General features: G+C 37.1%; 1 protein-coding gene across 1 annotated transcript in view; it reads right to left on the reverse strand.

Moving 5' to 3' along the window:
• LOC136876416 (uncharacterized) overlaps window positions 1-15,246 on the reverse strand; it is a 574,260-nt gene that overhangs the window by 303,551 nt on the left and 255,463 nt on the right. The window contains exon 12 of the mRNA XM_067150371.2: window positions 10,518-10,593. Within this exon, the coding sequence (XP_067006472.2) occupies window positions 10,518-10,593 (76 nt within the window). The remainder of the gene's footprint in view (window positions 1-10,517; window positions 10,594-15,246) is intronic.

The following is a 15,246-nucleotide window of genomic DNA, read 5'->3' on the forward strand; positions in this document are numbered from 1 at the left end:
TGACAAAATACTATGAGAAGCAGTCAAGGAAATAATTGGTTTAGTGGACGAGGTGGTGGTGGTGGTGGTGATTATTGATTTAAGAGGAAGTACAACTAGGCAACCATCCTCTATATAACACTAATCAGAGGGAACAATGGAAGGGATCCGACACTTCGATAAATGAAGGTATCGGCCAAAGGAAGACAAGGGCCACGAAGGGCGTTAAAATGAAAGACTCCCTAGCCCTCGTAAGCCTAATAGCGTCGGGGTCGGAAAAGAACAAGAGTTGACCAAGCGAGGTCGGATAGGATAGATAAAAGTGAGGAGCCTGGCACAAGTAAGTGGAAGCAATGCCAGGACTCAGCTGAGGGCCCCATCGTCGCCAACCCACGCTCCAAAGTTCAGAGCCCCTGAGGCCCCTTTTAGTCGCCTCTTACGACAGGCAGGGGTTACCGTGGGTATTATTCTACCGCCCCCACCCACAGGGGGATTTAGTAGACGACTGCCTCAGTAGCATGTTACAAGTATATGCCCACCAAGAAATTTTGTGGACCTGGACTGCTGCGAGCAGGATGGGAATAGTCCCCTGTCAAGTGTACAAAAAACAGGCCCCCCTAGGTTTCATGATGATGCAAGTTTAGTAGTAGCATCATTCTCTTCCTTTGGCCTTGAAGAAACATAATTTCAGTGTTGCACATGAAAAACAAAATGGCCACCATCGCAAACATTTTCTTCCAATTTATCTGTTCGCAGAAAAATGTTTTACACAAAAAGTATTGTTACATTAATTCTACTTACAGTTATGAATTTCATTGGTTCCGTATTGAAGTGGGATTACAGTAATGACATTTTATTGTGATTTAATCACATGTCAAATAGTCAAATGGTACTAGTTTCGGCATCTATGTGCCATCATCAGCCTTGAGCACAAATTAAAACAAGATATATATTCCTAAAACATCTAAAACACATTTTAACTCATTATAAAATAACATACAATTAATGTGGTGATACATGAAGTACGATAAAATTATGATACAATTGGTGTGATATAAAATTCTTAAAATTCCGGCTGTTCGTTACATAATTCAGTCTGTGTGCATCCGGGATAAGTGAATTTTTGCAGTTGTATGCTGTCTATGTGAATGACATTTGTTCCTTTAGATATTAGGTGGTTCCAGGGAAGTTTACTTTGATCATATAAGATCGTGATGTAGTTAGAGATGAATTCCCACTTCAATTTGAACCTGAAGGAGAAACAGCCAAGTTAGACGTTGGAAGCAATGTGTGGAAGTTACTAGAAACATTAGAATCGTTGAATGATGAACTAAAGAATTTTTCAACAACAACACATTTAAAATAATCAAGAAAGATCCTACCCAAAAAATCCAGAGGCAACTAAAGCAAAATTTAAAGAACTTAACTTTTCTTTTTACAGACCATGAAAAATCTAAACTGATAACCATGAATCCAGGCCTTCCTACAGTCAAAGCCCTTCCAAAAATTCACAAATCTAATATTCCTATCCGACCCATTATCAACTACAGACCCAGTCCACTCTACAAAGCATCCCAATTCATTCAAAATTTCCTAACAAAAAATTATCACTTTCTCTCCAACAAATCCATTAGAAACACTACTGAACTGATTGAGAAATTAAAGGTATTAAACCTACAACTTAACCACTCCCTCCACTCCTTTGATACAGAAAATATGTACCCGAGCATACCAATTTCTAAACTTCCAAAAATCATAGAAAATAATCTAAGTAAACATAGTTCTCATAGCAAACTAGAAATACAAGATTTCATTCAGCTTCTAAACCTGGTCATCAACAATAACTTCTTTGTTTTCGACAAAATTATATATCAACAGAATGGACTGGCGATGGGATCACCTTCATCAGGAATTTTGGCTAATATTTATTAAGATAACTTAGAACATACAAAAATCAATAATAACAATTTTCCAAATATTATCATGTGGGCTAGATATGTAGACGACATTCGTCATTATGGATGAATCAATCAAGAACGCGGAATCCACTCTTCAACACTTGAATAGTATTCACCCATACATTAAATTCACACTAGAGTCAGAAACCAATAAAGCAATCAATTTTCTAGATATAACCATTATTAAAAATACATCTGGCCTGTCTTACAAAATATACAGGAAACCTACACAAACTGCTAACACTATACACAAAGATTCCATACATCCCATAATGCATGAACGAGCAGCATACAATAGCATGGTATATCGAGCCTTCGCCATACCCATGGCAAAGAAAGATCTTAATAACGAACTTAATACCATAAGGGCAATTGCCAAGTTCAATGGGTACAACAGGCAGTTTATAGAACAAATAATAAATAAACATAGGTACCGGCCTAAAACCAAACTCATAAAAGAAAAAGAAAAAACTCCTATCTCAACCACCTTCACTTATAATAATGACGTCCACAAAATCACCAACCTTTTCCGAAAACACAATGTAAGAATTTTATTCAAAACTAACAATAGAACCTCCAAAATTTTACACAACTCTGCATCAATCAATACCCCCAGTATCTACTCCAAATCTGGAATATATAGACTAAAATGCAATGAATGCAACAGCTCCTACATAGGTCAAACAGGACGCAACTTTATGATTAGATATTCAGAACACGTCAACGCGATGAGACACAATAAGTTCTCGGCCATGGGTATACATATGCACGACACTAATCACAAATTTACCGACATTGAACAAGATATGGAAGTTCTTCAAACAGTAAACAAGGGACCCATAATGAATATAATTGAAAGTTGTTACATCAACTGCGACCAATATTTTAACCCCAATTACAATTTAAATGAGATTTACGAGAAACCCAATATTCTTTTCGATCTTTTAATCGATTGGCTTAAAAATACCAAACTATCGAAAAACAGTTCGATTTTCCAAGTAATCCGGAATACACACTCCCGTCAATTACCCCCACTACCCCATCCTTCCGCCCCGCCTTAGTTCCATTCCCCCACAAGAGTTTGGCCTCCTTCCTTCCCCTCGCCTCCTTTACCGTTGCCCACACACTTCGTCCGGCTCCGTCTGTGTAACAACACATTTACATGCTGCTCAAGGCGAGTCAATCATCATTCAACGATTCTAATGTTTCTAGTAACTTCCACACATTGCTTCCAACGTCTAACTTGGCTATTTCTATTTCAGATTCAAATTGAAGTGGGAATTCATCTCTAACTACATCACGATCTTATATGATCAAAGTAAACTTCCCTGGAACCACCTAAAGTCTAAAGGAACAAATGTCATTCACATAGACAGCATACAACTGCAAAAATTCACTTATCCCGGATGCACACAGACTGAATTATGTAACGAACAGCCGGAATTTTTGGAATTTTATATCACACCAATTGTATCATAATTTCATCGTACTTCATGTATCACCACATTAATTGTATGTTATTTTATAATGAGTTAAAATGTGTTTTAGATGTTTTAGGAATATATATCTTGTTTTAATTTGTGCTCAAGGCTGATGATGGCACATAGATGCCGAAACTAGTACCATTCGACTATTTGACATGTGATTAAATCACAATAAAACGTCATTGTATTGAATAGGTGGACCTTGAAAGAATTTAATTTTACTACATTAAGTCTATACAGAAAAGGTTATTCCAAAATTTTACGTAGGACTGTTTTCTCAAAAAGATTGTTTCAAAAAATAAAAATCAATATGTCCAAACATGAAGGTTTTGCCAGTGCATATTTACATGTTTTTATATCATTTCTAGGCCCACTGGATAAAAATAAGTACTGTAACTAGAGCACCCGTGCTGCTCTCCAACATTCATTATGAATAGGTGAAATAACGTGTCTTGATACGAAATTGCTCCATGTGTTGCCTGGGTACTTTCCTCAATGTTTATTTATAAGATTTACAGTATATATTACCTGCTGATATTTTGTGAAGTGAATTTTTGTAGATTTCTTCATTATGATGTTGATTGATGTTTTATGAACTATTATGTCATTTTATAACTATTGTTGTGGGTTTCATTAAAAGTTTTACTTTTAGATTATTTTGTTTTGCATAAAAGTTTGTCCTTGTTGAAGCCCATATTGTCTGGGAAGTAGTCAGTCCTTTCAAACAATCAATAAAAATAAGTGATAATTGTATGTATTTACGTGTCGCGCTATAGATATGATGTACACAATTACAACTGTCGTTGGGACTGTCACCAATTAGCCAAGCAAACCCGAGGACTGTGAATTCAACCTTAATCTCCGTAATTTTGGGCATTTTCTTCTTCACCTCCTTCCACCCCCAATGGCGACAGAGACTTCAACGGCATCCACAGTGTCACTTTTCACCTCAGCTATCCCAAAAAGTATGGATTCGACACTAATATTGGTCACTTTTGACGATTTTTTTTTTTTTTTTTTTTTTTTTTTCATGTCACTCCTTCCCTACCATGGAGTGCTAGGAGTGTCTTAGCCCACAGTATTTTTCTCCAGATAGTGAGTCATAAGTGTACAAAGTTTGGTTGAAATTGCAGGTTTGCCTATAGACACTAGGGCAGTACTTCACCAGCAATTACTGGCGTGGTCATCTAGTGATTTAATTTTAGAATTACTCAAAGTTGACTGAAATTAGAGACCTATCAATGCCTGATGATTAACCAGCGGGGAGTTCAGGAGATAATTCTGGTCCAACATAACAGTCGGATGGACTGGGCAAAGCTTGTTTCTTTTTTAACATGTAGATAATAATTATTACCAACATATTACTAAACTAGCTGATGTACCCGTGCTTCACTACGGAAATCTACATTGTACAGAGAATTGTAGGTTAGGTAGGGTACACGTTGCGAGCAAGACTGTATTAAATTGCATAGCTCTTGATGTTACCCTAGAAAGGAGACGGAGAAATCACCGAATGACTTTTCTCACATGAAGACTGCATTAGGGAATTTTCATTGTAATGGTAGGCCCACTTGCCTAACGTCAGTCACAATCAGGTTGGGGAATTGCATTATAATGGTAGACACTCACTCTCCACCTGCCTTTTTACATCCTCAGAAAGACTGTCTTAGTGGTTTTTCCCAACTGAAATGAACATAGGCCATTACAATGACGTCAATAGGAATGGCACGAGTAAAAGCAATGATTTCACATGAAATACTCGATAAAATGAAAAAAACATAATTTTGTCACTTTTAACGAACAGTACTATGCTGCCGATCTAACAGTCCAACGTTCCACAGCTGTAATGACCAGACCGCAGACAGCCGTGATCCGTGAACACTCTTAGTCTTTCTCTGGGGGGAGGGGGTCAAATAGTGGAGAGTCCCAGGACAAAAAATATGCCCTTTTACTAATCTGTTTACTAGGAGCACCCGATGAGTCGGAAATTCTCAATTCACTACATTGGAGGCAGAGAAATCTATCTGACTTGGAGGCAATTTTTTCCTCCAAGCCAGAGGAGGAACCCCCTCTTCACTGCTAATTTTGAATAAAATGAATGTAGAATTGAATAAAAGTGAAGAGGAAGAAGCTCTTTTTAAGAAATGGCTCTTTTCATGGTTGAATTTTGAGTTATTTAGTGAATTGTGGTGCTATAATTTGGAATATGCCTAAATTGCAATTCTAGACCAGGTCATACTACTACTACTACTACTACTACTACTACTACTACTACGAAGTGAGCCTCTGCCTTAAGAATGCACACTGCTCAATCAAAACAGCTCGTCAGAGTAGGGATCGAATAGCTGGAATACTATGATGAACCAATGTGTTAGTACGGTATCAGAAAATGTATGAACCAGAGGAATGACATGCTAAATAAGAAAGTTTCCTAACTCCCCAACTATTTCCCGCCAATATTCAGTCAGGCTGTTATACTCGGTACGGAGCAGTAATCCCATGTATCGGAGTTGAACGGCAGCGTAAGAGACAAAGAACATCACCACAAACAATGGTCAATGTACTTGTTATTGTTGATCAATGTTATGCGCTTTCAATATTGTAGGCCTTCACAGGTAATTTTCTTCCGACTCTGAAATACCACCCTTATCATAGTCGGTACGGTAAAATTGAATAAAACATAAATGTTCGTAAATTGTATTCTCTATAACTTTTGTTATGTAGTACTTTTCGATAGGACCAACAACTTAGGCATTTAAAAATTAAATTTTAGGCGCCTTCCCCTGAACTACAATTTCATACAGGGCGAATAAAATTGTTTATATTTTAGACTGTAGTTTCTTACTTCCCGACTCTATATACAGACTTTCATTAAATTCTATTAACCTATTTTCCCGTGGCTCGGCGTTGATATGGACTTGGCAACAAAAATACAAATTCATGAATAACTGTGTTATCAAAGCCGGTATGGTAACAATGTATGACATAAATGATCAGAAATTTAATTCTATATAACTTTAGTTATGTAGTATTTATTGATAGGGCCACTAATAATATAAATATTTGAGAATTAAATTTTAGGCCTTTCCCTAAACTACCATTTCACTCAGCGTGCGTGAAATGATTTATAGCCTATATTGTAGTGGCTCATCCCCAGACTTCAAATACCGATGTTCATTAAATTCTCTTCAGCCGTTTTCTCGTGATGCGTGTACATACATACATACGTACATACATACATACATACATACATACATACATACATACATACAGACAGAAATTACAGAAAAGTAAAAAGTGCATTTCCTTGTTACCATGGACATGACCGATACAGAAATACCATTCTTTTCAAATTCTAAGCAATGTACAGACAAAACTCATATATATATATAGATATTTCAACATATTTTCTAATCCCATGTGGAGTGATGAATTACATTTTGTGCGCTCCTGTGGTGGTTGTCAGAATGTTGGCCGGCAGGGTATGAGAGGTGGTGGTATATAATTTCTAATTATTTAAAGTTAAAAACTTCATAATTGGTCTGCATTTAACTGAGAATCACAATGTTAAAAAGAGAGAGGTTCCACCTATTCAATAAAATGATAAACCGTTGCACAAACTTATGTCACATTATAATTTCTAATCACTAGATTTAGTACCAAAAGCCTTCAATTCCAAACCTCTCCGCAGTGTTCATATATGGAGTGAGGGCATATCACGCTGTTGATGGTGATATGTCCATCGGATGGAGATATAAATCTTTGAGCAGAGCCCTTGGCGTTATTTGACAGAAGTGAGCTGCATGCCTACACAGGGTTTCGCTCTCTCTCCCTAAATCATCACCAGCTTACTCATCACTGTCCCACATCTACATGCACAGGCCGCTCATGGGCATCAAATAGAAAGACTTGCACCAGGAGAGCCGAACATGTCCTCGGACACTCCTGGCACTCAAAGCCATACGATAAGTAAGTACTGTACTCCAGATTCTTTGATAAGGTGTTCCTTAATTTTGTCAAAACTTGTTTCACAGAGAATCCCAAGCTTCTCACAGACTTCAAGAATGTCCTGTAGAGCGCACAAAACTGGCATGTCTTTAATTTCAAGTTTCATGATTGTGGAAGCAAAGTTAGATTCGCACACATAGCTTCTAACGACTCACTAATGTACTGTACGCCATATCCAGTCAAGTACCTCACCTGGTACAAACTGGCTGTGAAGCATCACAGCATCATTAAAAGCTTTAGCTAGTATAGGACTATTAGTTTTCTCAAGATGAACCAACGTCAGTAAAAATTCCACCATGAATGAGTAATGGCTTAGAGTAAAGTTTTGGTAAACAGTGCTGATGCAGTGTTGACTCTTCAGGGAGAGGAAGTTTGACGTACTGCTCTAACATTTCATATGGCACTGGATGCTGCAGTTCGTTAAATGACATTTCAGTTGTAAGAAATGTTCGGCAAATATCTTATGAGAACTGGCAAGTTTATTGGACCGGGCCTCGTATCTTGCATTTCAGAAAGCAAACTTAAGAAAGCACATTTCACATATTTAATTGTTGCAGTATGTTGCATAACTTGCAAAAGCATGTCAACAGCTACAGGTTTCTCACAAATGATTCAAAACATTACAGTTCCATCAGTTTTAAAACCGCTTCCAAACTTCCACACAAAACGGCCCAAAGTAACACACTTCACACTTTTGGGACGCATCTTATTCATTCAAATGAAGAACTCCACACCGTCAGTCTGTCTTACAAGTTTGGCAGACCACTATAATATTGGGTAAAATTTCCTGTTAAGTTACTGACTGGCAGAGGGCTAAAGGAGGCTTAACACGTTCAGTACCTGCTTCTGAGCGGGCCATTTGAATGCCTGGACCGGCCATTTTCATGCCCGGCCCTCTAGACGTGCATCAATACAATTTACAATTACTCCTAAACTATAAATGTTAGAAAAATGATACTTTGTGCTTACCTCTTGGGAATATTTAAGGTGTGATATCTGGTGTGACAGGTTTCAAAATACATCTAATTTCATACAGCCTATCTGTATTTTCGGGATAATGATTACTGTCACCGAAGTGAAGAAATGAAAGAATATGAAGGAAGCGTATTCGGAACATTGTTTTATAAAATATCGGAGTATGAATAACAGGGTCTTCGGTCCAGTACATTTTTATATCAGGATTTTGGACTAATCGGTATCCACGATTGCATGATCGAATTCTTTGTGAAAGGCCGGGGCGCCGCACTTATCACTTGACTCGCGTATAGATTGGTCTGCTCACACACATACCGATAAAATTCGTCATTCATGAAAATACTCACGTACCTCAAAATATCCTGCTTATTTTCTATTTGAACTTTTATATCTGAATTCTCTGTAAATGGTGGAACGGGTGGACAATAACTAGGATGATATGCATCAGGCACTTCACTTTTCTCTATAAGCCTATTGGATTCGGGAATCGGTATTTCTTCGTCGCTCTCACTTTCACTATCTGAGTCTATTTCAGGAATAAGTTCATCACCAGAATAATCATTGTGAACAATATCTAATAATTAATCTGCCTTATAAACCTTTGTATTATAAGCCATTATACTACACTCGGTAAGAACGACACGCACTGCATTGGAATCTCAAGTACCGACTTGACGCGCGAGGAAGTTCTGAGATTTTCCAGCTAAAACTGCTGAAATAAACATGAGCCCACTCAACGCGAGGGTTATCTCAACAAGGTCAACCAACTTCCTGCTACAACCAGTAACGATGACTAAGGTGTAAGAATGCATAGATGACGAATATAAACAGCATTGCTTCGCGCGGAACATTAAACGTCTTACGCCGTCCACGGCCCGCAGCATAAGAGCAAGCTTGAATGTCTTACGCCATCCACGGTCCGCAATGAGTTCATGAGACCTCGACGCCTCCAGCCCCCAGCTGCCCTTAACGAACGGGTAATTCTTGTCTTCAAATAGAATAGAGAAACCAGGGTGCACTGGTGAAACAAAAGAAGTTAATTGTTAGAACTGCCAAGTTTCCAAAATGTGGGCGGGAGACATGAGCAGTGAAATCTACTGCCGAATAAGTACTTATGAATGTATATGCCAGAATATGTAGTTAATGATAATGATGATGTATTTAATAACAAAACGCAGCAAAAATATGTAAATAAATAAATAAAACCTTTAGTTAAATAAAAAACAAATTACTCTCAATTTACTGAGCCTTGCCTATCAGTATATCACAGTAAAAAAATTTAAAAAAGAGAGAAAATAACTGAACAGATAATAAATTGATTTTTCCTAATAAGATTGAACATAAGACAATATTACATGCAGATATTTGGAAAATATAAGGAGTTCCCTGAGATTTCCAAATTTGCTGAGAATTCCTGGCTTTCTACAGCAGTAGACAAAATAAGAAAGGATTAAGTTAAACGTTTTCCCTTGCAAGCTAATGACCGTGAATATGTCTTACAATAAATGAAACCTGTACTAGTGCTTTTGTTCTTCTTCTTTGTTAACACCTGGAAGTCTAATGTTACAAAATAGACCTGATCTAACTGTAAAATTATTTCATATTTTATTATATGAGACAATCATCTACACTGGCAAACAATGAATGTTATATCAAGGAGAACTGTAACTCTACGTCAAAGGAACTTTAATTGTAGCAACAGCATCTTTGGCGACCAAGGTCTAAGGTGTTTAGTGTGACGTCACTTCTGTCACACATTTTGTCGCGTTACTCAATTTTTCAGATGACCCAGAGCCATAAGACATATTCATGTCAAAAACATGAGTAATCAATTTCAGAAATTTACAAACAGTTCTTAACAATGTTCCTATACACCAAATGGCTTTGGTACAGAATGAGGGTTCCTTTCCAGGAACAGTGACATTAAATTAAAACTTTCTAGCAGTATTAGAACAATTCTGATGTCTTTTGAGGAAGAGGCTAATATTTTTAACATAGAAACGAAAGCTAAAGGATGTTAAGACTGAAATGAACTGCTTGAAATATAAGAATGTACATACAGCAAAAAAAAAAAAAAAAAAAAAAAAAAATGGATGAATATTCCACAAATTACCTTTGCCATTATCCTCAGCACCATCGTCGGCAGCATCTTCACCATCATCTTCATTACCATCCTCATCATCATCATCCTTCCGGGGAAAGATAAGAGAATATTTTAAAAATTTTTAAACTCTAACATACAAGATAATTAAAACTAGTACGTTTGAAATTGATAGCATTTTCATCTCATACAATATGAATGTTCATAAATTGTAAATACATTCTAAATACATTGAAACCTCGGAATGCGAGTAACTTGATCTACGAGTGTTTTGCAAGACGAGCAAATATATTAAATAAATTGTAACTTGATGAGCAAGCGAGGTTCCGCAATACGAGCGTCACGTGAGCCTACGTTTCCCCATCCCCTGTGCCGTTGTTTTCCCCTCCCCGTGCCTCACTCTTTCCTGGGAAAGTATGTGTGATCATCTCCCGCGCTGGACTTCAGTTGGCATGCCTCGCTCGCATACTCAACACCGTATGAGTGTACATGTTTTGTTTCTTTCATTAATGTTATTAACTGTTCTGCAACGATGGGCGCAGTAAACAAAAAGGAGGCTAAAAACAAATTTGGTCGGAAGAAGGAGATGATTACGACGGAAGTTAAGAAGGAAATGATCGAAAAGCATGAATGAGGTATGCGAGTGGCTGATATCGCCAGATCTGATAACAAGTCTACGTCAACGATTTGCACAATATTAAAGAAGAAAGAAGAACTAAAAGGGATAGATGCAGCAAAAGGAGTCACAAGAGTATCAACGGCCACGTGTTCTGGAATATGTAGAAAACTTGCTTCTCGTTCGGATAAATGATAAGCAACTAGCAGGCGATACTGTGACCGAGAATTTAATCCACGATAAGGCAAAGACTTTGTACGTCGACCTCGTAAGTAAATTACCATATAGTTCACGTACGTCAACAGAAGTCTAACACAACTTCAAGGCCAGCAGCGGATGGTTTGTTAACTTTAAGAGGAGAAGTTGCATCCATAGTGTTGTTAGGCACGGGGAAGCTTTCAGTTCGGATGCTAAGGCAGCTGAGAGATTCACTGCTGAGTTCCAGAAGCTCATTGTTACCGAGTGTTACCTGCCACAGCAAGTTTCTAACTGCGAAGAAATGGGACTTTTTTGGAAAAAGATGCCTAAGAGGACCTACATTACAGCAGAAGAGAATTCAATGCCCGGTCTCAAGACCATGAAAGGCCGTTTAACCATGTTATTGTGTGCTAATGCGAGCGGGAATTTAAAAGTAAAGCCCCTGCTTGTGTATCATTCCGAAAATCCACGAGACTTCAAGAAATGCAAGGTGCAGAAGAGCCAGTTAAATGTTATGAGGAGGTCCAACACTAAGGCTTCGGTCACTCGTATTTTCTTCGCTGAATGGATGAACGAGGTCTTTCATCCTGCAGTGAAGAAATACCTTTCAGAAAATTATCTGCCGCTCAAAGTCTTGCTGGTTATGGACAATGCTCCTGCTCATCCTCCACGCATTGAGGAGGACTTACCGGAGGAATTCAATTTCACTAAAGTTCCTTCCTCCCAACACTACTCCACTTCTCCAGCCTAAAGATCAGCAAGTCATTTCGAACTTCAAGAAGCTATACACCAAAGCACTATTTCAGTGATGCTTCGAAGTGCCCGAACGAACAAACCTTACCCTCCGAGAATTTGGGAGAAATCATTTCCACATTGTGAACTGCCCGAAGATCATCGATAAAGCCTGGGATGGAGTCACCAAGAGAACTCACAATTCTGCTTGGGGAAAGCTGTGGCCTGACTGTGTTCTTCGACGTGACTTTGAAGGGATTGTTTGTGACAATGAGCCGCCAATTGTCGATGAAATTGTGTCCTTAGGGAAGACCATGGGGCTGGGAGTGAATGCCGTGGACATTCAAGAGCTGGTGGAAGAACATAGCCAGGAATTCACCACCAACGAACTGATGGACCTGCATTGCGAACAACATGAGGAGGTTATGGAGATCTCATTCGGGGAAGAGGAGGAGGAAAAGTCAATGGAATCTCTCAATTCAACTGAGATTCAGAAGAAGTGCAAAATGTGGGAAACAGTGCAAAATTTTGTAGAAAAACACCACCCGAATTATGCTATAGCAGTGCGAGCAATGAATCTGTTCAATGACAATGCAGTGCCACATTTTCGTGAAATTCACAAAGAGGCAAAGGCAACAGTCATTGGGCAGGATCCTCGTTAAAGTTACACGAAAAGAAAACAATTCCAGTGAGCCAACAGACAGCAGTGATTCCGTTAGTGAAATTCGTGCTACACAGTAACTCCTCATTTCATCTTTTGTTTCCCTCATGTGAACAATGATTCTATTGTAAGGCAAAATACAGTTTAATTTGTTTTACGTCATATTTTGTTTTAGAAATGTTATATGATTAAATATATTTGTGTTGTGGATGAATCATCCGTGTTTAATTGTTTCTTATGGGAAAATTTGCTTTGATATACGAGCGCTTTGGATTACAAGCATGTTGCTGGAACGAATTATGCTCGCAATCCAAGGTTCCACTGTACACGTTATGAGACTAATGCCAAAAGCTTTTAACTATGTAATTCAATAATTATCACATAATTTACATATTTTCTCTGGGTAAAGGAATCACGTTAACAAGTCCAAACTTTCAGAAAATCTTACCAAGTGACAAAAAGTACAGCAAAGAAAAAAATCAGTAATTTTTTACACATTATTTCCAATCTAATGTGTAGTATTTACAGTGCACTGGTATGGACTAGAACAAGTTTATTAATTTCAATAACCAGTCTTAATCTGATCTCTGGATTGGACAACATGAAAATGACCGATGCACAAGCATTATAAGTAACGCTATTCCATATGCAGCCAGATCCTGGGATGAATCTTTCCCAGACAAGTTCAGCTGGGAAGTCCTTCCCCACAGGTCGGGGAGGAAAGACTTCTCCAACCAGGTGCACCGTACGGGGTACATTATTCGTATTGTGCCTTTTCCCTCACTGCCTCAAATACTCCGGCTAATAATCTGATATAAAATGTTGGATGGACAAATAAATATAATCATCTAAAAATTCAGGACGACGCGCAGGTAAGAATAAAATAATTACATCAACTTAGGTCTGCGACCAAATCATATTACAATCATCTGTATCTGCAAAAAAAAATCATTTGTATATTCCATCCCATCCAACATGTGCATTCATTTATCTACACCGATATTGGCTTATTTCGGTGAATAACACATGAGAACCCTATTTTGTTATCAAATCATATATTCGTTTGCTGCACAATACCTTTCAGGGATACTCATTTCAATTAACCTTATTTTATCGTGGACTCAACTGAGAAATGCACAGCCTTTTTCCCAAATCCGTCCGCAAAACCAATTCCAATTAATTGTAGCCAACAATAAAATACATCTTTGACTTTATCTATTGATTATTTATAAGTACTCCATCTAATATCTCTTCCGATACTGAATTGAATAAATAACAAGAATTCCGGTTGAAATCCTTATCTCCTATTTTATTGAAAGTTCGTTGTACTTGGAATGAAGTATAATTACAATTACATATTCATTTACACTCTTAGAAATTCCAATTCCAAATTGAAATACAATTCAATATTTTCTTATCATATAAAGAAAAATCGTCGACATTAATATTACAATCTTGTTTCAATATTTTTGAAATATTAATAATTCGTCGAAATATTATTGAAACCTTATAAAATATCCCCTAAACATTGTCGAGATGTCGTTGGGAGTGGTTGAAATACCTTGGAATATCGGTGAAATAATATTTAGATATTCCTTAAAAATTATTGAGAAGTCATCGAAATGACTGAAGCACCTTGGAATATCGGCGAAATGTTTAGATATTCCTTAAAAAATTATTGAAAAGTCATTGACATGACTGAAGCACCTTGGAATATCGGCGAAATAATGTTTAAATATTCCTTAAAAATTGATGAAAAGTCATCGAAATGACTGAAGCACCTTGGAATATCGGCGAAATAATGTTTAGTTATTCGTTAAAAATTGTTAAAAAGTCATCGAAATGACTGAAGCACCTTGGAATATCGGCGAAATAATGTTTAAATATTCCTTAAAAATTGTTGAAAAGTCATCGAAATGACTGAAGCACCTTGGAATATCGGCGAAATAATGTTTAAATATTGCTTAAAAATTACTGAAAAGTCATCGAAATGACTGAAGCACCTTGGAATATCGGCGAAATAATGTTTAGATATTCCTTAAAAAATTATTGAAAAGTCATCGAAATGACTGAAGCACCTTGGAATATCGGCGAAATAATGCTTAGATATTCCTTAAAAATTGTTGAAAAGTCATCGAAATGACTGAAGCACCTTGGAATATCGGCGAAATAATGCTTAGATATTCCTTAAAAATTATTGAAAAGTCATCGAAATGACTGAAGTACCTTGAAATATAGGTGACATAATGTCGAAATATCAAGAATATTAACTAAGTACCACTCAAATATCAACTAGACATCATTAAAATATCATTTGAATTTCATTGAATATCCCTAAAAATTTCATATGTATGATCTTTGCTTTCTTTGTTTTCTCAAGTCTTCATTGTGTAATAACGAAAACAACATAAGTAAGTTCCATAAATATGGTTCAAAAATTACCATACAGCTATATAACGACTCAAATAAAACCGAAAATAAAATATTCTTTTTACTAGGTAAACTAACTTGGTCATAAAACCATCTGAAAATAA

This window comes from Anabrus simplex, chromosome 6 (assembly GCF_040414725.1).
Source record: "Anabrus simplex isolate iqAnaSimp1 chromosome 6, ASM4041472v1, whole genome shotgun sequence".
Taxonomy (NCBI): Eukaryota; Metazoa; Arthropoda; class Insecta; order Orthoptera; family Tettigoniidae; genus Anabrus; species Anabrus simplex.